General features: G+C 38.7%; 2 protein-coding genes across 3 annotated transcripts in view; one reads left to right on the top strand and one right to left on the bottom strand.

Moving 5' to 3' along the window:
* The window catches only part of Siae (sialic acid acetylesterase), a 35,615-nt gene extending 17,599 nt beyond the window's left edge, over window positions 1–18,016 (top strand). For both annotated transcript variants that reach the window (XM_015498984.2, XM_048796125.1), the window contains exons 5-10: window positions 2,091–2,268; window positions 3,675–3,784; window positions 4,328–4,461; window positions 11,466–11,623; window positions 12,702–12,897; window positions 14,300–18,016. In XM_015498984.2, coding sequence (XP_015354470.1) covers window positions 2,091–2,268; window positions 3,675–3,784; window positions 4,328–4,461; window positions 11,466–11,623; window positions 12,702–12,897; window positions 14,300–14,518 — 995 coding nt within the window. In that variant the 3' untranslated portion in view covers window positions 14,519–18,016. The remainder of the gene's footprint in view (window positions 1–2,090; window positions 2,269–3,674; window positions 3,785–4,327; window positions 4,462–11,465; window positions 11,624–12,701; window positions 12,898–14,299) is intronic.
* The window catches only part of Tbrg1 (transforming growth factor beta regulator 1), a 9,917-nt gene continuing 3,431 nt past the window's right edge, over window positions 18,012–24,497 (bottom strand). The window contains exons 3-6 of the mRNA XM_048796132.1: window positions 22,279–22,422; window positions 21,943–22,053; window positions 21,165–21,307; window positions 18,012–20,387 (exon numbers count right to left, since the gene is read on the bottom strand). Of these exons, the coding sequence (XP_048652089.1) occupies window positions 20,242–20,387; window positions 21,165–21,307; window positions 21,943–22,053; window positions 22,279–22,422 (544 nt within the window). The 3' untranslated portion in view covers window positions 18,012–20,241. The remainder of the gene's footprint in view (window positions 20,388–21,164; window positions 21,308–21,942; window positions 22,054–22,278; window positions 22,423–24,497) is intronic.

Here is a 24,497-nt window from a genome sequence, read left to right as displayed (position 1 = left end):
AGGACTGGTAGGGAAGGATAGGTTGGGATGGGGTAGTGCTTGCAATTTAGAGTGGCCAGGGGAGTCCCAATTGAAAAAGGTGACATTTCAGTAATAACCTGAAAGAGGCAATGTGGATCTCAGCAGAAAAGCATAGTGGGTCACGTCTCTCCCACAGTTAGAATCTCCTCTTACTCTTCTATTGGCACATTGCTCTGACTTTAAGGACTCATATAATTAGATTTTACCCAACTGGTTGATCCAGAACACTCTCCCTGTCTCAGTCCCTTAACCCTAATCACATCTACAAAGCCCTTCAGCCATGGGAGAGTATACATTTGCAGGTTCCAGGGATTAGGCTGTGCACATATTTGTGGTTTTTTTCTGCTTGCCATGCATTCTCATTTTCCAGTTGCTTTCCATTTTCATTACTTCAATATGTAGCTCCAACCTCCCCTCCAGATTTACCTTCACTATTCTCCTTTTTAAATCTCTGCTTCAGCCAAATACTTTCAGATATTTCCTATTTCATATGCTTTTAACACGTTTTTTCCTCCTGCCTAGAATCATAGTTCTGCTTATTAAATTTCTGTCTATCCTTCAAGGTCTCTCCACTCCCTTCAGCCCTCCTAGTTACTGTTATCTTCTACCTACCCCTCAGTGATCCACCTTAAACCAGCTACCACAGCTACTGAACAACAGCCAACATACAGTTACTGACACTTTATTATGTCCTAGACATTGGTGATACAGATGTGAGGAAGATGAAGACCTACTTTCAGGTGGCTAGTGGTGTTGTGGGTGAGGGAAACACTGAGTGGGTTATTGTAGTGAAATATAGTGATAGAACTAGGTATTGGGATTATGGAAGCACAGGGGAGGGGAGGTCAGTCTTTATCAGGCTTTTCATGATCTGACTTTCATTTGACATTTTTTATTTGGTACTAAAATTCCTTAATAACTATTTGTATCTTCTGAGGCACTTAATGTATTTTGCTTTGTATTTTATTCAGCAGAATATTCATCTTATTCTGTAAACTGCAAACCTGAGAAGTCTTTTCAGATCTCTTTCTTTGCTATATCTCAACCATCTAGTAGTTCCTGACACATAGTAGGTGCTCAATCAATTTTAACTGATTTGAAATTGATTTGAATTTCTACTATTCTATTATCAACTTTTGGGATTCTAGCATTATACTGTGTTGAATTTGGATCTTCACAGGGCCAAGCCAGGAGGTCTTATGTTGGGTTGAATTGATTCTATCAGTTGTGTGTGCATGCATGTTCCCCTCTTTGTCAGCTTTCCTATAACATGGAAATTGTTCACTCTAGCCTGTGTTGGTTACTGGGAAATATGGACAAACAGTTTAGATTGCTGAAAATTTAAGCACTGGTTTTCATTTCTGTTGCTTTCCCTTTTGGTCAGACTTCTTATCACTATGTGTCCATGTCTTAATTACCATAGCTATAAAATTGACTATAAAACCACTCATAAAAAATACACATTTCTTTTCTACCTATTGTATCCTTGCTTTTCCCTTCCATGGAGAAAAGTAGAAATGAGTGGCCAGGTAAGAACAAAGGCAGAAAAAAGGATAATATAGGAACCCAGGGGCCTTTGTGCCACTTTTACCCACTAGGAGAGAAGTATTAACATTCTTAGATTCTGAGGAACCTGAGGAGATGGGGGAAAAATGGGGAGACCTGTTTGCCTGGCTGGAGAGTTTTGGCTCCCTGATTATGTAAGTATATTATTTATACTCAGATTGAGAGTAAAATTGTTATTCGCCTCTGTGCCAGGCTGAGAGCATTATTTCCTAATTATGGGAAGCATTTTAAGCATTTGAAAAAAATTGAAGACAGATAAAAGAAAACCATCACTAAGGCTATAGTATTCCCTTTGGATAAGATTCTCCTTAGGGAAGGTTTGAGAGATGCTTGGTCTTGGTGCTATATTTTCTCATTGCCTCTCAATCTTATCTTACTTTTCGATGTCTCAGAAAGGTACAGAAGGGATGATCCAAACTCACTCTTTTCACCTAGACCCATCTAGTAGCTGTAGCTCATATTGTATCTACTTCTTTCCCCTTTTCTACTGTTTATTTGGACAGAAAACTTAGGCCAGGGAAATTTCACGTACATGTCAGCAGTGTGCTGGCTCTTTGGGCGTTACCTATATGACACTCTGCAATATCCCATTGGACTGATCTCCTCCAGCTGGGGTGGGACACCCATTGAAGCCTGGTCATCTGGAAGGTCCCTGAAAGCCTGTGGAATTCTTAATCAAGGGTAAGAAAGAATTTCTCCTGGAAGAAAGCCTGCCAGAGAAGTATGTAAGAGAGAAGGTCATGGTCTTTGTTGGGGGGTTAAGTATATGTTGAATGCCCACATATGTGTTCAATGTATGGAATTTCTTCACGCACAGGTGAAGTGTGGTGTCATCACCACCACAATCATCTGAGAACGTGCCAAGAAGGAGTTATGATCCTTTTCCTTAGTAATAGCCATACCTGATGCTTACAGAATGCTTCCTATATGCCAGGCACTGTTCTAAGTACTTTATATATATTAATTCACTTAGTACTCAGAGCAACTCCTTGAAGTGTAGAATACTATTAACATCCTATGGATAAAGATGAAGTCTCAGAGAAGTTTAGGAACTTGCTTATGGACATGATTAGTAAGTGGCACATTCTGGCTCCAGTGTGTGCTTCTAACCATTAGGCTCTATTTCCTGGAGAATAAAACAGTGTAGGAACAAATGAATGAAGATGTACCAAAAACTATGTTAATACTGACTTTGAAAGCCCATGTAGGAAAATCTGGATCAGACAGAATGTATAGGGGAGAAAGGGCTAGTTAATAAAAATCCTGATACTAATGCCAACATGGAAATGAGCAGGATGTGACATGTTGTCCTGGACACTGGCTGAGTCACTCTGGGAGGAGGATGGACTTTGTTCTTGATAGGGTTTGAGTAAAAGCTTGCCTGAGGGAGAGTGAAGACATTAGCTTTGGGCAGAAAGAATGACCTCTAGTAGAATAGGAGGAAGGATCAGATCTAGCACATGGTGGGGGTGGTGGTGGTCTGAAGTCTAGGCCTTATAGACCTCTGGGGCTGGGAAGGATAAGGTTGTGGATAAGTGGGTATATTCAGCTACTTGAAGATAAATTCACATACATTTTTTTATAAGGAAATTTGAGACTGTTCAAAGTTTTTTTTTTTTTAAATGTTTTTTGACCCAGCAATTTCATTTCTGGAAATTTATCTTAAGGAAATAATTAAGCATGCATGCAATGATTAAGCTAAAAGGAAGATGATCATAGCATTGCTTATAAAAGCAAAAAGTTTAAATCAATCTAAGTCTTCATCCATTGAGTAGTAGATAAACTTGTTGCCTGTGTGAGAAACTCACAGGGAATCACTTCTCCCTTCTGGTTTCACTCATCTCATCTGGAAACTGGTATGGCCACTCTGAACTCATAGAAAGACACCCTTAACCTAGGAAGAACCTGGAGGTGAAATTCAAAGACTAATTACATGTTTTCAAGTGAAACTGAATAACCAATTTACTTGTATGTTGCTTTCATCAGAAGTTTGTCCCATGTGGAAGTGGATAGATGCCTAGCTTAGGGATCATCATGTGATTAATCACTAGCTTTCTGGTGACATATGTATTTCTCATTGATTATAGGCCCATTCCACAGGATTCTGTAACTGGTCCCAGTGAGCACTCTGTTCTCTGGAATGCCATGATCCATCCGCTACAAAATATGACTCTGAAAGGGGTGATATGGTACCAGGGTGAGTGCTCTGTTGATTGTCCATCATATAACTAGCTTTTGCTGTGTAACAAACCATCCTAGAATTTAGTGGCCTAATACAATAATTTTGCAATTCTATTTAGTTCACAATTTTCTGGGTTAGCAGTGTAATTCTTTTGTCTGGGTTGCTTCAGCTAATTCCCCCTGAGCTTTCTTACATATCTTTCTTACATATCTTACATACCTGGCAGGCCTCTTTCTCAGATCTGTTGACTGGGGCTATCTGCTGGGCACCAGGTTCTCAGGTGGCCTTTCTTCCTTCACAAGCCGGTTCATTTATTATTTGCATAGTAATTTCAGGGGTCCAGTTGCTTTAAGAGAGTGAAGCCCAAAGCTGAAGCACTTTTCAAGTTTTTGCCCACATCACTTTTGCTGAGGCCTCATTGGCTAGAAAGGTCACAAGGCCACTCCTAAGCACTGTGGGAAGGCTACTTTCTCAAGGCAAGGATAGGGGAAGGGCAGTAATGTAAGCCATTCTTAATTCTACTCCAGACTCCTTTCACGACTTTGGCTGCTTTTTTAGGGGAGTCCAATATGAATTATAATAGGGACCTATACAATTGCACGTTCCCTGCACTCATTGAAGACTGGCGCCAAACCTTCCATCATGGCTCCCAGGGGCAGACAGAACGTTTCTTCCCATTTGGATTTGTCCAGGTATGTATTGAGAGGAAGAGGGTTTATGAGCATTGGTGTAGGATGTGCTATTTAGCTCTCTTCCTGGAATTCATATTCCTTTTCCCCCCCTCATAGTGTGCCAGTACTAGAACTGAATTAAGGCTTAATTCATGAGTTCGTTGATGAGACAATCTTTTTGAAAAAATCAATAAGCAACTGATATATTTTTATTATTAAAAAAGGTTCTCTGAAAAACTATTAAAGAGATAAGCAAAAAAAGAAAAAAGAAAAGCTAAAATCAGTGAGAATTCTATAATCTAAAGATAAGCTGACTTGATTTTCTGCTCATAGTTTTGAAAGAGGATCCATTCCACAATATTATATCCTATCTTGCTTTTTATCTTAATGTGCTGTGACCATTTTTAATGTCAACAAATATTAATCTTTCACACAATTTATAACGATTGCAGAATATTCTGATATATGGTTGTATTGTAATGTATTTACTGAGTTCTTTTTAAAATTTTTTATACTTTAGTGGTATTGAACCCAGGGGTGCTCTACCACTAAGCTACATCCCCAGCCCTTTTTATTTTATTTTTGGACAGGGTCTCAGTAAATTGCCCAGGTTAGTCTTGAACTTATGATCCTCCTGCTTTAGTTTCCTGAGTAGCTGGGATTTTACAGGCATGGGACACTGGACCTGGGTTTGATGAGTTCTTTTTTTTTTTTTTTTCCTTTGTAAAAACTTTTTATTTGTTCTTTTTATTTACAGATAACAGTAGAATTAATTCTGATATATTTGATGAGTTCTTAATAGATAGGTTCTTACTTAGGTTGTTTTCAATGTTTTGCTTTTTATAAGTAGTGGCATATTTGTTTTCTTTGTAGCTGATTCCTTATAGCTTAATTATTTCCATAAGATAAATTCCCAGAAATGAAACTCCTGGGTCAAAAGCTACGCATTTATAAGGTTTTGATAATATCCCCATTTTTCTGTAGAAATTTATGAATATAAATTTTTACGTTTAGCATCTTACATGGGATCTTTATATCCTCCCTTACTTGCTATTGTCTATTCTACCCTCCAGAACGTGCCACTCTCTCTACTCATAGACATTGTCCATGTTTCTTGCCTGGAACAGCATTTCTTTCCCATGTTTTCCTTGCTAATTTTAACCATTCTTTAGGCCTTAGCCTAGATATTAGTTAGTAACCTTCTGTGACTCTCCAAAGTCTGGTGTTGGATTTCCTCCCCCATATAATGTGTTCTCTTAGTACCCTCTACTTCTCTTTCTTATTTTTACTTGCATATAAGTTGTGCACATAGCCATATTTTCCTGGATCACATTTATTATATTCCTAGTATCTAGTTGGTTGGCACTCATTTAATAATGTCTTAACACACGAAATGAGAAAATCAAGACAAACCATATTTTTGATTAGAGGTAACTAGTTTAGAAATATTTGCTTTCAGTCTTGGAAAAGGAATAAATATATTTGACCAAATTCATAATTAACTTGTATTAACTGTTCATTAAGACCCAAGATCTGATGTTTTAGAAGGGTGGTAGTTCTGGCTTTTTTGGAACATAGGAAATTAAACACATAAAGTGTTATGAAAACAAGCTCTTACAGTGCAGTAGCAGAGATAGATTTACAATATGAATGAGACATATATAGTTTACACATTTGCCTCCCTGAATCCCACAAACACTTTTCTTCTTACCATTCTCCCATCTCCTCCACCTTGTCCTGATTTATTGTATCTCCATCCATTTTGTTGTGGTTATGGGGATTGAATTTAGAGGTACTCTACCACTGAGCTACATTCCTAGTCCCTTTTTATTTTTTGAGAAAGGGTCTCACTAATTTGCTGAGGCTGGCCTTAAACCTGTGGTCCTCCTGCTTCAGCCTCCTGAGTTGCTAGGATTACAAGTGTGTGCCACTGAGGCCTGTCCTCCTTCGTTTTTGAGTAAAGATTTTTTATAGACCTTCTTTCCACTTAAAATGCTTTTGTGATTATTCCTTTTTTCTTACATTTGTTTTGACTTTGAAACAAGATTCTCATTTTCCAAACAGCAGCTCCTGCTACCAGTTCTGTATTACTGTATTTTTTCTCTCTTAGTCTATGTATGTGGTAATTTGAACATGATTTGAGTAATTCAAACCAAAAGTATGTATTAAATACTAATTAAATAACTGTGAGGTGCTAGAAATATAACATGTCACTGAGGTCCCCTTTATGTTTTTTAGTTTAGAAGTTCTTAACCTCCAGGCTTTAATTTTATCATCACTAACAGAAATATGTTGGTTACTCGCGGAAAACTGGAAATATAAAAATATATATTTCTTTAAAAAATATGTATATATATGTGTGTATATATATATACACACACATATATATACACACATATCTACACACACACACACACATATATTCAAAAGGAAATATCGAATATGACAAAAATAATGGTTCAGAGCCTGGGTCTGGAGCTAGATGGCCTGGATTAAAATTCCAGCACTAATACCTTAAGTTTTGTGATTTTGAATAAGATATTGAACCTCTTTGTTATTTTAGGTATTAAATAACTTAATTCATGAAACCTGACATAGGCCAGATAATTTTAGTGTTTATTATTATTTGAAGAAATCAGAATTGGGGGGGGGGGAGTTGTTCTGTTAGGAGGGATTAATTTGCTTTATAGAAACATTTAGTTTGAAATGATGGTTGCAATAATGAGAGCACAGTTAAAAGATGCAGACCTTTGGCTTTGTGGAGAGACCAGGGCTACATGTGTATTGAAGAGTTATTGGTAGAGAGGTTACCAGAACATGAGAGAAAGATGAGCAGAAGGCTAGGACCTGGATCCTTAGGGGTATGCTTTTTAAAAGGGGGTTTGGAGGAACAGAGTACAAAATGCGGTGTTATTTGTAAAATCTTAATGTGGCCAGTTTCATATTCTTTGGCTGGCATGTGCATTCATTAGTGGCAATATTTCTACTAATCACAGTGGGAGACTGAACAGTGCTCTACCTTATCTCAGATTAGGAAAAACACAATAATTCATCTGGGTGTGGAGTATGCTGGTGCCCCCAGGTGGCCAGTGCAGAGTAATGCAGTCAATTAAATAATAAACAATTGCTGCAGAAATTCTCTGCAAACTGCCATTTTGGGAAAAGACTTTTGTGTCTCATTGTTGAGTTTCAGGCTACTACTTACTGCAGACTGTTTCTGGTGGCTTTGCTGCTGTGATTCTCATGGCAGTAGCTGGTGAACATGGCTCCATTTTCAGTCTTTGGGTGTTTTGTGGAAGAAGTAGGGTGACTCACTGGATCTTTTCTCCCTTTTCTAGTTTTCATGAGATTCCACTGTGAAGCTCCAGTGTCCTTTATCATTTGACATGGAAAGGCCGATTTGCTTAGGAGAATTTTAATAAGAGCTGAAATATCCCCTTAGTTCCATGTTATAGCCAAGCCTCCTTCCTGCTACTGTTGCAGCTTGTCCAGGTTTTCCAGTCTTTCTGGATCCACTTGAAAAGTAAAAACTTCTTTTCTTCAAAGCTTCATTGGGCCAAGTTTATACAGATGATGGCAGGTATTTCCTGGGCTCTGTGAGCAAAATGACGGTGGAAGAGTCTGTTTATAATGCAGTGCCTCTGATGGGGTCAGAGATTTGAAATGGAGTCAAAAGACAATGTGGGTACTAGCCCAAACTAAACTGTTTCCCAATTTGGGGTCTGATTTATCGTTAGAGTATGGTTGGTGAGAGAGAGAGGGTAGGTTGGTGCCTTTCGTTGGCTGGAACTAGGGCTAAATCTCATCTGAGATTTGAGGTTCTCTTCCAAGCTCACATGACTGTTGGTGTAAAGAAACAAAAGGAGACAAAGGCAAGATGCAGAGGCAAAAATGGCTGCTTGTCTAAGAGGCTGGTTTTATTCACAACACTAGATTACATTAGGTCACTGGCACCATTAGTACATTATTGTTTATTATATCATTAAGTAGGTTTACAGTAGGTCACAATGTAAGATGTTTTTGCTTATGATTAGATATGTGCTCTGGCCAGGCATGCATTAGTTATCTCAGTGGTTCCTGGGAAAAACTGCAGAATGGTAGAATTCATTTCTTTGAAGCTACACAACTCATGGTAGTTTACTTCTTGGAGGTCAGCAGGAGAGAGTCTCTTGACTTTTAGACCCTCTTTTAAAGGGCTCCCCTGACTAACTTAGGCTTACCATGATACTTTCCCTTTTGATGACCTTGAAGTCAACTGATTAGGGAACTTACTTACATTTATAGAATCCCATTACTTTGCCATGTAACATAACATAATCACGGGAGTAAACTCCTAGTGCTTTTGCCATGGTTGTCTGTTGGTTAAAAGCAAAGGGCAAGGTGTTATATAAGGATGGGTCATTACATGTCATCTTAGGATTCTGCCTAACACACCCAGATATCCTCATATTGTCCTCTCTTACCTCTTCCTAGTCTTTGTTCAACTCGTGCACTCTCCTCTTTTCCTTATTTTTTTTCCAGTGCACTTATCACTTTTTCATGATATACAATTTTCTTATAATGTCTATTGGTTTTCCTTCCCCACTAGAATGCAAGCATGGGAAGTGATTCTTATGTATTGTTCGACACTCTGTCTCCTGGGCCATTATTAATGCTTGACATTGAGTAGGGGCTCAGTAAACTTTTGTTAAGAAAATTAATGAATAAATGAGATGACTGATGTTACATGAACTGTTGATCTTTCACAGGCTTCTTTTGGAATAACGTCATTCCGCAGGTATTCTGGTACTGCTTGATGAGATGCCTTAGATCCCAAGCAGATGTCAAAGATTCCAAGTGATGGATTTAATCCTTTCTCTGGTGCCTCATATTCAGTTGGCTGTATGGCTTTGTCAGTTTGTCTCATTTTTAATCCCATTCCTACTAGAATCCCTTTAGGTTAGACCTTTGTCTTTTGTGCCTAGAATGTTGTAGTAAGTCAGCTTTCTGTCACTGTAAAAAATACCTGAGATAAGTTAAATGGAAGAAGGGATGGTTTTAGCTTACTGTTTCAGACACTTCAGTACATGGCCACTTGGTTTTGCACAGTACATCATGGCAGGAAGCACGCGGTGGAGGAAGCCTTTCACCTCATGTCCCAATATCTCCTCAAAGGCATGCCTCCAGTAACTTCCTCCTACTACCCCCACCTCCAACAGGTTCTGTCACTTCCCAATAGTGCCATAGGCGAGGGACCACGTCTTTAGCACATGGGCCTTTAAGGGATATTCAGGATATAAACTATAATAAATATTATGGTAGCTACTTGACTAATCAGTCTTGTTATAATCATTATATTAATCTTTTAAAATGGTCCTTTAATTACCTTAATAGTTTCAATAGTTAATAGGTGAACATTGAAATCCATGTAACTTTAACCATTTCAAAGTGTTCAATTCAGTGGCATAAAGTACATTTACAATGTTGTACAACTCTTATCTCTACAGTAGTTCCCAATAGCTTACAGAATAAAGTAGGAACTTTCCACATACTTGCCTGGTTATCCTTCCAATTTTGTCTTTCCATCACCAATATTTCAGTACTGCTAGATTGTACACGCTCAAAACATCTCCTTATAAGGTTCTAACATTTGATGTATGAGCAGCACTACTTGGAGGGACTTCTCATATTTTTCTTACATATTCTGAGGCCATGTTTTCCTGTAATAATAATCTTGGTCTACTCAAAATGTATAGCTCTTGCTGTCTGGGCCATCACTGTTATTATTTAATCCATAGTATTTTATGCTCTTGTTCATTAACATTTCTTACATTTATTTCTTATGTAATATGTCTCCCCAACAGAGCTATAGTTTTTATATTAGCTAGTTATTGTCCTGTAGCAAATTACCTTAGAACTTCATGGCATGGGATGATCTTTACTCTATTATAGCTTGTGTGTTTGGGAGCTGGGGTGGGCGATATTGGCTAAGCTCCACTGAGTTCTTTCTGATCCCTGTGGCTCTGCTCCAGTTGGCTGGAGTGGATTAGATGGGCAGCTCTGTTGCATAGCTCTCATCCTTCTTCACAGAGCAGTAGGCTAACTCAGCCATGTCCTTTTCTTGATGATGGTAGAAGTGTAGAAACATAAGTGGATCCATGCAAGGTCTGTTGGAGAGACCAGGAATCATCACACCTTAACTGGTGCTTCTGTCTATTGGTCAAAGCAAACCACACAGCTGAGCTCAGATTCAAGGGGTGGGGAAATATATTCTTCTTCTTAAGGGAGGAACTGCAAAGCCACATGGCAACATGGAGTGGGTATAAGGTTTTTCATGGAAGGTACCATACACTAAAGAGCACATGCTTTTCTTTTTCTCCAGAAGGCCTAGCCCTATATTATATACAGATGTATCAATTGCCTATTGCTTTGCAACAAACTACCACAAAACTTTAAAATATCCATTTTATTTCCAGGATTACTCTTTGTTCCATGTTTTGTCAGCGATATCAGCTGGATTCACTCAATATGGCTGAGTTTGACTGGAGGATCTAGAATTAACATAATGAGTTGCTTAGCTGAGATTGAAGGAACACTAGAGTCTTTCTATGTTCATGGTCTTTCATGAAGATCATAATATTTTCTGCATAATCTGTCTTACAGGGTAGCTGGACTATTTTTCCATGGCCAGTGGATGGTTCCAAGAGAATCAATCAGAAGCTAGGTCTCTTAGGGCAAAGACTCAGAAGGTATATATCAATTCTGCAGCATTCTGTGGTCAGACCAAATCACAGGGCTGGCCAAAATTCAATGAGAGGAGAAATAAGACTCTTGAGAGAGGTGTGGCAAGTTGCATTGTAAAAGGATATGTGAGATGAGAGGAATCATTGCTTCCATCTCTGGAAAGACTCTACTACAACAGAAACTAGTAAACACTGTTGAATGAGCTTTTGGACAAACAAATAAAGTAAAAGCAGAGTGTGCCAGTGAAAAAAACTCCAGTGAAAATTCAGATGCAATAAGTTAACAAAATCTTTACTTTCCAGTTATCTTCATATTTATCTAATGACAACTCAGACGATGGATTTCCTCAGATCCGCTGGCATCAAACGGCAGATTTTGGTTCTGTCCCTAACTTAAAGATGCCCAACACTTTCATGGCTGTAGCTATGGACCTTTGTGACAGGAACTCACCTTTTGGCAGGTATGGGTGCTTCTTTGTTTTGTTTGGAGAAAGTTCTTTGCCTATAGTCCTTCACTCTGGTGTTCACTTGTGAGGGGATGGATTGGACTAGGATTGGAGCTTACATGTCTTAATATATAACTTATTTATGGTAGGTTGTGTTGCAATAACAAAATCCCCCTGAACATCTCAATACCTTGATGCAAGAAAAATTTATTTCATGCTCACACTTCATGTCCAAAGAAGGTCAACAGACTTTGCTCATTGTAGTTACTCACAAACCCAGAGAAACAGAGGTTCCAAATTGATCTGTGCTTCGATAGTCACCTTAAGTTTCACAGTGGCATTTAAGTCCTTCCATCTAAAAGCAGCATAAGTCACTTCTGCTCACAGTGTACTGGTCAAACCAACCCAAACCAAATAATATGGTCACAACTAGCTTCAGTGAGAGCAGGCCATGGAATTCTAACATGAACAGTTCCAATGAATACCACACTGTACCAGCTGTAGGATGCAGAGATATTTCAAATATAAAATGAAGTCCAGCACATAAAGTCTAGATTGTTGTAGGAACTTGATATTTACTGAAAGAACAAATAAAAGCTAGAGAGGACCAAATATAATGAACAGTTGATTCAGATGAAACACTTTTTTTTAAAAAAAAATTTTTATTAGTTATTGATGGACCTTTATTTATTTATTTGTTTATATATAGTGCTGAGAATCGAGCCTAGTGCCTTACACATGCTAGGCAAGCGCTCTAACCAGTGAGCCACAACCCCAGTCCCAAAATACTACTTTTAGTGACTGGAAATAGCTTTATAATAGCTGTTCTGGGTTAGTTCCAATGCCTTTGCTCTCTCCATTTATTCCTTCCTTCTAAGCCATCTATTGCTTCAAGGATTCTGAACCCATAGGAAGCCCAGAGCCTCATCTATAGTTTCCATTTAACATTTCTCTTAAGGTGACCAGCTGGTGAGCACTGAGTTTAGGCAACTCATTCTTACCTTCTTAAAAGGTGCTCTGTATAATCTCTTTTGAAAAAAAAATGTGGTTATTGTTAAGAACCCAAAGGTCTCTACTTTCCTTTATCCTATAGCATCCACCCTCGAGATAAAGAGACTGTGGCCTATAGGTTGCACTTGGGGGCTCGTGCTGTGGCTTACGGTGAGAAGAATTTGATCTTTCAAGGACCACTGCCTGAGAATATAGAACTCTTGGCTCACAAGGGACTGCTCAACCTCACTTATTACCAGCAAGTCCAGGTGCAGAGGCAGGATGACAAAATATTTGAGGTGAGAATAGCAGGAAAAACAAAGGCGGTGGGATTCATTTTGTCAGGAGTCAAGAGCTCTTTACATGCATGTTTCATTACAATGTAACCACATGGCAGGTCTTGGATAGTTATGGGTGGGGGTTGGCCTTATCTGAGAGAAAAGTAAGCAGCTATTAATTCATTAATTTAGAGGCAATTTTGATGGTATAATCAAGGAAGGGAAAACAAGGCCCCTATTAAATGATATATATTTTTTGTATTTTCCCTCACAGAGCAACCCTTTTTTCTCAGGGTAGAGTTTTATTTTTGGGTTACCTATTGAGAGATTCTGGCTCCAGTAAATTCCTCTCACCCTTGGGTGTCTTTTTTGTTTTATTATGCTAATTTCAGACATTCTTTAAAGGCTTAAGCTTGATAAATTGTAACTTAGTATGAATTAATGTAACAAGACTATTTTTTTTCTCATACCTAGCAAGGATCATTCTGCAGTGGAATTGGGCTATTGATTAAAGAGGGTAATCAGGAGTCTTTAGTAGTTGAGGGTACAGGGTAGAGGCATTCCTTGGTGGAATGTTTAAATGATTGTCTTGGGGAATTTTGAGGTCATTAGGCTAGGAGAGGGTGTATGAAAATATGGCAACAGAGGAGGTGAGACACTGTTAGACTTCACACATGGGTTTATCTAGGGCTACAGCTTCTCCAGAGTCCTAACTATATTATCTATCTGTCTCAGATTCCTGGTCAGCACTTGTCCCACTTTGCTTCTTGCCATGCTAGGTTTAGTTGGAGTTAGAGACTCAAGAAAGCTATAGATTCTAAGTTCTCTTTGTCAGTTGTTGGCTGTCTGCCTATTATCTGGCTCTGGAACCACACAGTAGGGTCAGGGAAGAATTTAACTGTGGGTCCTGGATAATTTATGTTCCCTTTTCTGAATTGCCTTTGGACTTAAGAAAGGCACAGTGTCCAAAGTTCCTTTGTGCCCTTCCTCAGTGTGCATCTCCTCTGGGAATGCCAGGGAACAGTTGGGCTGCTTTGCTCACATTCCTGCCTGCTTTGCCATCTCGCAAGAGGGACCACCAGAAGGATGTTCAGGGGTGTCTTCCATAAATGCTTTATGTGATTATGCTTCTTTGCCTTCCTAAGTTGATCTTTTATTTATTGATTTAAATTATTCAATCACATGAACATGTATTTATTTTAGGCCTCATGCATGCTAAGCAGGTGCTCTTCAAGCCAGGGCTACATTATCAACTTGTGGTTTTGTTAACCACACTCAACCTGGACTAGGTTCTAGTTATTGTAGGAAATGGGTTTTAGCTAAGCCGTGATCCTTCCCTCCCTACTAAGTCTGTCTGAAAGAGTAATTCCCAGTTTCTTCAAACACTCTAATTGATCTATTCCTATTTTCTAACTCTTATTAGATCTCATGTTGCAGTGACCATCAATGCAAGTGGCTTCCGGTTCCTATGAGCACTTTCTCAACCCAGACCCTGACCTTGGATATCAATTCTTGTTATGGCACTGTGGATGCTCTTCGCTATGCCTGGACCTTATGGCCCTGTGAATATAAGCAGTGTCCACTATATCACCCTAGCAGTACCCTACCAGCTCCTCCCTTCATTGCCTTCATCTTAGACTAGGTCCCTGGACATTAGAACAAGATTGCCAAATGACAATTAGATGCAAGAGTGACTTTTAGAATTTGGCGTTTGGAAGTTTAAATGATGACAACTGTTACTTTTAAATGAGGACATTGATAGAAAGCCTTGTTGAACAGTTCTCAGCTATCATGTGGCTATTTTTATATTCTTAGAAGTGCCATGGCTGGTGGGCAACTTCAAATGCTTGTGTTTGTCTCCTGGTTACTCTGAGCCTCTGTCTTGGGCTAATTCTGAACTACAACCAATTTGAACCTCAGTGTCATTCACTTTCTTCATTTTTTTGGGAGTGAAATGTTTTGATACTTTTCCTCCCAAACTGTCTAATCTCAGGGTTGGAAGAAAATTTTAAAGGCCGTTTAGGCCAGGTTTCGTGTGTTCTTTACAAAACCTCCAACAAGTGATTATTGACTCTTTCTGTGAGAAATTTTGTTTTCCAAAAGTTTTTCCTTATGTGATAGAAAAAAAACAAAACAAACCAACCAGAAACTTGGGCAGTCATATTGGAAAGTGCCAAGGGTATGCCTTAAAGAATGGAGAGAAACAGCTGTGGTAGGAGCTCAGTGCAGGCACATGGTGACAGTTACAGCAGGGGTAGAGGAATCAGGACTAAGACAAATAGAAGTAGAGCTAACTGAGGCAAATAGGTCATAAGAATTAAAACTGAGTCTCAGGCTTTTTAAAGGTAAAAGTTTAACTAAGGATAATCCACCTGGAAGAAAAAAGTTAGCTTGAAAGAAAGCTACATGATAATCCTACAGAAAAATAATGTGGATGAGACAAATATGTAAGAGGGCTTTTGTGTGTATGTATTATTAAGAATCATGGGGTTGGGGTTGTGGCTCAGAGGCAGAGCATTTGCCTAGCATGGGCAGGGCCCTGGGTTCGATCCTCAGCACCACCTAAAAATAAATAAAAAGAATCATAATGCAGCTTACTGGTTGGTTAAAAACAGATATATGGCTCTTGAAAACTATATTGATTACAAGTTTGGAATAAAAGTATTGTGATTAGTGATGTATATCTTTTTATAATCAGTCAAATTGTGTTAAGAATGGACTTAAAAGAATTACCATTTAATGTAAAAAATGAATACTACTAATGCAATAAGCAATTTTCTCCACATCAGCCTTTCAAGGGATTCTAGTGCTATCCCAAAGAGTAGGAATAGCTTTATCAACGTCAAGATTTTATTTGGTAAAAGATCTAAAAAAAAAAAAAAAAAAAAAAAAAAAAAAAAATTTTTTTTGCACTCTGCAAGGAAGTTTGGCTCCTCTGAGGATTTCCTAGTGTAAATTAACTCTCAATGCTTATACTTTGACCTCTTATGCATCTGGCCCCATGGGAACTACAATCCTAGTTACAGAGAGGCTCAAAAGAAAAAGTCAGGTTACTATCTACTCCTCACCCAGCCCAGTGTGTAGGGCATGATGTAACATGGGGCATGTTGCATCAGAACAGAGGAAACTTAACTTGCTGGCTGCTACCGGCTTCCCAGTCCTGGGGCTACATGGGGCTAAGAGTGCCTGGCGATTAGCCAGAAGGCATTGCCATGGGTTGTGATGAAAAATTGGACCACCTCTAGGATAGGCTCAGAACCCTTCTGCCCTCACGGACAGCTCAGGTCTCCCATTACTGCCTGTAGGATGGGTGTACACGTGAACTCTCCCTGCTGACCTTTACCCTGATTGGCTCCTGTACATTATATTAGCTGTGTGTGTTTTCTCAATAAACGAGATCCTGCTTTGACTGTTCTCCCTGGCGTGTCTGATTGTCCTCTGCGTCTGGGCGTGCTCCCCCAATCTCTCCTGCAGGTCAGGAGGGAAGGAGGGAAAGGGGGGGAGGGCTAAAAACCCCCAACATAGTGCACTGATACTCACGGCCTCATGGCTATTCTAATTTGAAAGCAGCCTGCAGCTGTTTTGGTGTGAACTGATCAAGATAATCAACAAGTCATAGATATAGGTTATAGGTATAAAGCAAGATAGAATAGATAATCAATAAGCAACAGACATAGATTAAAGACTATAGGAATAAGGTAAGATAACATAGATAAGTGATAGGAAGACATAAGTTCATCAGGAATAAACCTAAGTAATAGTAGAAAAATCATGTTATCCTATGACTTAAATCCTATGTAAAACATAGAATTTAAGTCATAGGATAAGTCAGTGTGTCAGTATAGTTATAAATAAATATAAGCAAGAAGGTTAATACAGATAATGTTAGATTAACATAGCAACTTGATCTTGTAGCCAGAGTTTATAGATATTAGTAAAATGACAGATTAAAATGTGTATGTAGGCCAAAAGATAACTGTAGTTGCAAGTAGGCATCAAATAAGTTACTAGTATTGAGTGTGTAAAGCAATTGCTCTGGTAGAGACTCATTAGTCATTTGCAACAATTCCCGCCTTTCTGGGATTACGGGAATAGGGTCGTTGTAGTCATTTGAGTAAAAAGATGTGACTATAGAAACTCCATCTTAGTTTCTTTGTAACTGTCCCTGTGAAGAGAGAACTGCATGACCCATTTCTAGGAAATAGAAACTAAAGCTCTTTTCTTATAAAAAAAATTGCCGTACTTTGTACCCCACAAATTATACCCTGCTCAGGATGCAGCGGTAGTGAGCTATATCCTGGGTTTGAATGCCCTTGTGGGTCTACATGACTTTGAAGTAGATTCTTTCCCGCCAACCCCCACTCAAGTTCAGTGTATGACTGTCTAGCACCTGCTTGAACCTGGGACTGTGGTCAAGTGAACCGTAAAGCTAATGCTTTTTTAGCTTCTGTTTATCGCTTGCTTGCTGACTGGAAAAGTCCAATCCTGCCTAGAGCCCACAGATCCCACTTATTAATGTTTTAATTTCTGTGATTGGCTAGCTTACATGACGCTAAGCAAGTCACTGAGTTGTGGTTTTTGTGCTTATATTCTCCTTGGTTGGGCCAGGAAGCTGCTGTCCTCCCACAGAGCTTGAGTCTCTACGGTGGGTGATAGTCCCTGGCCAGGTAAATAAAGCTCTATTTGGTTTGAAATTCGGATTTAGAGTGGTTTCTGAAGTGGCTCCTCATAACACAGGCAGGAACTCTAAGCCAAAGTTCCTTAACACCCAGTCACCTGGTATACACAGGGTAAAAAATTTGGTTTAGGTAATTTATATTAATGAAGCCACATGTAAATGAATTTTAGTGGTTGAATAATTTAAAACATTCTGTAGGAATTCAGTGTATTTCCCCCAATGAAAAGAACTTTTTACTGTTTGAAAATGAAGTAATCACTGTAGAAAATTTGGACTACTGAAGAAAAGCACACAGAAAAATCATCCCCAGATCATCAAGAGGGAAACGCAATTTTGGTAAACATGCACTTGATTTGTTTGGCTTAAATATTGTATACTATGTAGTATATTCTTTTGTAATCTGTTTTTAATTTATTCTACCAAAATAATTTTCTGATGCAAATAAAAATTTACAGTATTACAGCTGTGGATCCCTATACTTTATTTAACCAATTTCCTAAAATAGGCATATGGATATTTTAGAAATCTGCATTGTTAAACTAATATTATGAAGAGTGTTACATACAAACATCATACCTCACTCATTCAGTTATTTCTTAGGGTTCTTAACATGAGTAACAGGTTAAAATGTATGTTTAAAATTGTGATACCTACAAGCTTAATGCTCCCAAAGGATGAAACAATTTACATTCCCACCAAGGTATTTTTTCCCTCCCCCTTATTGACATTGGATGTTGTCAAATTAAAAATATTTTAACAATTTGGTAGATGAAAAGATACTTTAAATACATTTTGGCAGTGTTTTCCAAGTTTTTAAAAAACCTTGGTACATAGCAAAAACATTTAATATTATTTCACATATCCCCATACATATTTGTAAATATTTATATAAATACATATATACAATTATAATTGAAATCAAAGTTACAATCTTTTTCCATGTGATATGTTTCAATATGTTCTATTTAATTTTTAAAAAAGTAGGTGTTGACTCTTTAAATTTATGAAAACTAATGGGTTGATTGTAGTTTGAAAAACAGTTCTGGTAAACTTGTACTAATTTATTAAAATAATTTAAATCTCTAAGATGAGATTCTCTTTTAGGATGTGTTTTACTCAGGCTGAAATACCATAGAAAAACATTTGCTATTTGATAAAAGCAGCATCTATTATTTTGGTATAAGTGCAAATATGCTCCAGCAATTTATGCAGAGAAACAAGATAAAACACTAAAACATCTCAACAGCTTTGATCCCCTCCCAACTGGATTTGCTACTATTCAAGTTTTACACTGTTTATTTTGCATTTTAAAAGTTGTAGAACTTCAGTCACACAGTTGCTGTTCATTTGTAGTGGCCAGTTTGCTGTGCTCTCAACACTGCTCCTTCTGATCCCTCCCCCTGCTGGTCACATTTATTACTACAAAATGCCAATCCCATTCATGTGTCTTCAGTTGGTAGTCAGGAAGTACAGCTTGTGAACAATTCATTCTCACCACTGCTTCCCCATTTTACTTCTGATCCTTTCATTTCCAGACATCCCTGGGCACCTGATGGATGGGGAGCTGAGGAATTCCATAGATAGTGTGGAGTTGTAGCCATTAGAGATAGTTAAGCCTCCAAGTAAGGCTATATAAGCAATGTCCAAAGAATTCAGTTGTATAGAATGCAGAGTTATATAATTAGATGGCTAAAACAAAATGATGGGTTAAGTGAAATGAGGATGGAACTAATCCCTGATTATATCTGAATGTGTGTAATCATGTGGTTTCAACTGAGTTAAAAGCACATTCTCCTAGCCTCAGTAACTTAGTGAAACCCTGTCTCAACAAACAAACAAAAAGGGCTGGGAACGTAGCTCAGTGCTTAAAGGATGTTCAAAATATGAGTGTATCCTGGACTGGACTTTGCAACTTGAGTACAAGCAGAGGATCTGTTTGTCAATACTGCCATGAGCAGAAAGCAGGAGCCTGGGTTGTAGGGGCTAGGGGATTTGGGAGTCCTCAACTGGGATCAAAATCAAGAGTGGAAGGTTGCTAGAATCTTATCTCCTTCACAAATTAGTAGCTGCTAAAGACTCAACATCTGTATTAAATCATAAATTAAATCCTAATCCCTCCAGTGAGATAATATTAGGAATTAGAGTGTTCGGGAGAGGATTAAGTCACAAGGATTCTGCATAGTGTCCTTATAAAAGGGTCCCGAGATAGCTGCCTTGCCCCTTCCATGATGTGAGGCTATAGCAAGACGGCTGTCTATGAACCAGGGAGCTAGCCCTCACCACTGACTCTGCCAGCACCTTGAACTTAAAGAATTTCCAGTCTCCACAACTAAGAGAAATAAATTTCTGTTTATAAACTACCCAGCCAATGGCATTTTGTAATAGCAGCTGAACAGTCTTTCACTCTGATTTTTAAGGAACTGAAGTTTATATCAGGAAGAGCTAAACAAAAAAGATTATGTCCTGATTACAAGAAGAGAAATATGAGCAAAATTGTCAAGAGAAATTTATTACTAAAAATAAATCAACACAGTTTTTCCAGGGTAACCTGTCACCATAGAAACTTCTATGACAAGATAATATCTTCTTTACTCCTGAACTGCTGCCTTCTTCCATATATTCTAAATTTTAGTTTAAGTTAAAAATCCATCCTGATGAAAATGATGTGGACTCTGATCCCTCTTTGTTTAATCTGAAGATTGAACTGGATTGCACTGTGATGGAGACTTCAGGTGCTGCAGGTGAGTATCCACCAAGGGTCCCTGTGTCAGGAACCCCGGCTGGTAAGATGACACAAAGGCTGCAGGTTGAAGCTCAGGGAGCTCCAAGGATCCTGGAGAAAGCAATTCCTTAAATTCTACTACTGCTTGGGAATCTTAGGAGAGTGTTCAGGCACATAAATAGCCTTTTAATTCCTTAACACCCTTGCATCTATCAGTCCAATTTTTCCCTTGGTTGTAAAATAGGACAGATGTTTACTTTTATCATGAAGAAAACTGAAATAGATGAAGTCGTTTGCCTACATACATATAACCCTATTATGATCTGAATGCCTGAATACCCGACTGATCTTCCCATTTGTGGGAAGCAATCCAAGTAACATCAGTAGGACCAAGGCCATGAGGTGAATTCTTTAACTTCATTTGAAATTTTACTCCCTGTACAGAAGCCTTCCCCTGGTGTTCCACTTAGGTCTTAAATAGGTTATAGAATGAGACACTGTAGTGGTCCACAAAGGGTCACTCAGGATGTCCTGCCTTTTGCAATGACCACAGGTGCTTCCTGTGACTTTTGTGAGTAATTTGGGAATCCAAGCAGGCCTCATGTTCCCCTCTGACTCAGTACCTTTCATGGTTAGATCAGTGAAAGCTTACATCACTTACTGCCTAGAGATATGGAATACTCAATAATGGGTGCAGAGGGGATAGTATGTTCAAACCAGAAAGGAGAAGTTAAAAGATACCTGATAGGTGCTGGTATTGTGGCTCAGTGGTAGAGTGCTTACCTAGCACATGTGAGGCACAAGTTTTGATCCTTAGCACCACATATAAATAAATAAAAAGCTATTTTATCCACCTGAAACTAAAAAAAAGAAAAAAGAAAAAAATACCTGGTAGAATGGGATCATTATGCTCTTCATCAAAGGTCTGTCTCTGAAAGGCTTCAAAACTCACAGCTACATCATTCTCTGGCAGTCCCTGGGGTAGCTGCCCCTCTCCAGGTTTGCACACATCAAATTTCACCCACTGGTAACTGCAGGATCAAAGGGAAATCAAAGTTGTCTGCCTCTAATAATCCATTCCTACCTCCAAAGGGATCTTTAGGCCTCTCCTATGTATATCTAAAAATATATTAGCCAAAGGGGGAAAAAAGTAAAATAGGGAGGCTTCTTTAGTGATACATTATTCTGTTAGTCTTCCCAATTCCAAAATATGAAATCAAAATGCTCCAAAATTTGAAACTTTCTGAGTACCCAGGTAAGACAAGAGTGAAAAATTCCACTCCTATTATGTGATAGGTCACACAGGTACACAAAACATACTGTATAAAACTGCATTCAGACTATGTGTGTAAGGTGCATGTGAAACATAAATGACTTCTATGATTAGGCTTGTGTTCCATCCCCCAAATATCTGTGTGTATGCAGATACTTGAAAACACCTCTGGTCCCAAGAACTTTGGATAAAGGATATTGAACCTGTAATAATTAAGTCCAGGGGTTTCTGGCTCTACTCTGCTACCTAGAGGCTAAAAGGGTCAGTGATGAAGCACTCTTATTGAGAAGCAAGTATGCCTTGGACATAGTAGATCAATGTAACTGCTGCTCTAGGTCCTTGGTCAGCTGATTACTGAGGTTCTCTCAACAGAATGAGTTTGACCATACTTACTTGACACATTTTCGAGCTCCTGGACAACTCTGAATCAGGTTGTGAATAGTTGGATGAGAAAATCCAAAAAAGTCAGCTCCAGATGGAAGCAGGTTAGGCATTAATTCCCCCCTAAACAGGAGAGGGAGAAATTTAGCTTCAGAGCTTAGAAGGAGATGGAGATAGGTTTGAGAATGGAAAAGTGACAGGAATACACAGGATGATAAAAGATACTCTGGAAACTCTAGCTATTAGGATGTCTGAAGGATGCAGGTTAGTTTTGTATATTAAAAAGGGATCTCTACACACTGAAAGAAAAGTTCTATAGGGATCTTTTTAAGCTGTTGGTCAACTTACTTAGTAGCACTTATGGTCCTGAGCAGTTCTGCATGACAAGCATCTGCAGAAGAGCCAACAATAGCATTCTGGGGGTCATCTTCAGGAACGATTTCAAACTGAGAATGACAAAGGAACAGATAATCTGTAAGGAGGAAGTAGAGTCATACCTCTTACAAACATTTCTTCACTTGAAGCTGCTGTATACCATATTAGAATATAGGTTACAGACAATTCCCTATAGTGCTGTTAAAAATTCAAACAAGGGGATGGGGATATAGCTCAGTCGGTAGAGTGCTTACCTTGCATGCACAAGGCCCTGGGTTCAATCCCTAGCTCTACCACACACACACACACACACACACACACCAAAAAAAAAAAAAAATTTAAACTTCTCTTCAAAACACACTGTTAAGAGGACAAAAAGACAAACTACATACTGGGAGACAATATTTACAAAGCATTTATCTGACAAAGGCCTTGTATCCATGATATATTTTTTAAAACTTTCAAAATTTAAGAAAATAAGCAATCCATTTTTTGTAAAAAATGAAATGAAGATCTGATTAGACTCTAAAAGAAATTCAGATGGCATATAAACCCATGAAAAGATGCTGTTATGGTTTGGGTATGAGGTGTTCCACAAAACTCCTATTAATGCAGGAATACTCTAAAGTGAAATGACTGGGTTGTGAAAGCTATAACCTAATCATTTCACACTCATTCGAAAGGTCTGGGTGGTAACTATAGGCATGTAGTGCAGTGGCTGGAGGAGATGGGTCATTGCGGGTATTCCCTAGAAGGGTTTTTCTTCCTGTGGTCCTTCCTCTCCCTTTGCTTCCTGACCACACCATAAGTTGAGCAGCTTTTCTCTGCTGGACCTTTCTCCCATGATGTGCTGCTTCACCTTGGTTCCAGATCAAAGGAGTCAGCCATCCATGGACCTCTGAAGCCATGAGCCCCCTCTAAGTTACTCCACTAAGTTGCTCTTTTGGTCACAGAAATGCAAAAGCTAACTAAAACAGAAACTGGTTCCAAGATGTGGGGTTGTTGCCATGAGTAACCTGACCATGTGATTCAGAAGCCTTCGGAACTGTTTGGAGGGAGAAATTTTGAAAAGTTTGTACATACAGGCTGGAAAAAGCTTTATAATGTAAGCTGAGCTTAAAGGGTGATTCCAGTGGGGGGAGTTCAGAAGACCAGAATGGTGACAGAAATGCAGATTTTACTTATGAGGTTTCAGAGGAAATGAGGACACTATTGGAAATTAGAGTAGAGGCCACTTATATTATATTCTGGCAAAGAACTTGGCTACATTTTGCCCATATCCTGAGACTTTGTGTGAGGCTGAATTTAAAGGTGATGTATTAATTAACCTGGCAGAAGAAATTTCAGGACAACAAATTTCAATCAGTAGCATGGATACTGCTGGCAGATTTTAGCCAGGTTTACTGTGAGAATAAGGAACAGGAAAGAGATCTAAAGAAGTTCTAACTTTTACAGTTTGACCAGAAAAGTGCTTGTAAAACTGGGGTCAAAAAAGTTGTTCTTTTTGAAGAGATTGCAGCCCCTAAAGAGATGCTATGTACTTTGCATAGAAATAATAGAAATGATGGTTAGGGGCATCTCAGGAATTTGCAAAATCATACCAACTATAGGCTTCAGGGCACAGAAGGGGAAAATTCACTTGAAAAGAGATTCTGGGGGGTGCCATGCTCACTCAGAGGGGCATAGAAAGTTGTTTCACCATGCTTAACTGTGCAGGCACTCAGAGACCACTGCAGCCAATATTCCAAGGGGCCCAGGTATTACATGAGCAGGCAGGAGACCTTGGCATCATCTACATGGTGATTATTCTGTGGGAATGTAGGATGCTGGAGTTTGGGGATCATGGAGGCTTCCACTGAGATTTGAAGGGAAGACCATGCAAAGTATGGCAGAGTTGGAGTCCCTGCAGGCTTCCTGATGGAAATATAAAGAGATACAACCACTCTGGAAAATATAAAAATTTCTTAGAAAATTAAAAACACACCTTCTACAGGAACCAGCCATTCCACTTTTAGTTATCAAAAAAAGAAAAGAAATATGTACATATATATTTCCTTGCACACAAATGTTCACAGTAGCTCCATAAGTTAATAGCTTGAAACTAAACACAGGCTAAATGTTCACCAGCAGATTAAGTGGATAAACTGTAGTACATCCACACAATGGAATACACTTTGTAATAATAAAAGAAT

The sequence above is a fragment of the Marmota marmota genome, unplaced genomic scaffold (assembly GCF_001458135.2).
Source record: "Marmota marmota marmota unplaced genomic scaffold, marMar, whole genome shotgun sequence".
Lineage (NCBI taxonomy): Eukaryota > Metazoa > Chordata > Mammalia > Rodentia > Sciuridae > Marmota > Marmota marmota.
The sequence above is the reverse complement of the archived record's forward strand: the minus strand, read 5'-3'. Positions and strand labels throughout refer to the sequence as shown.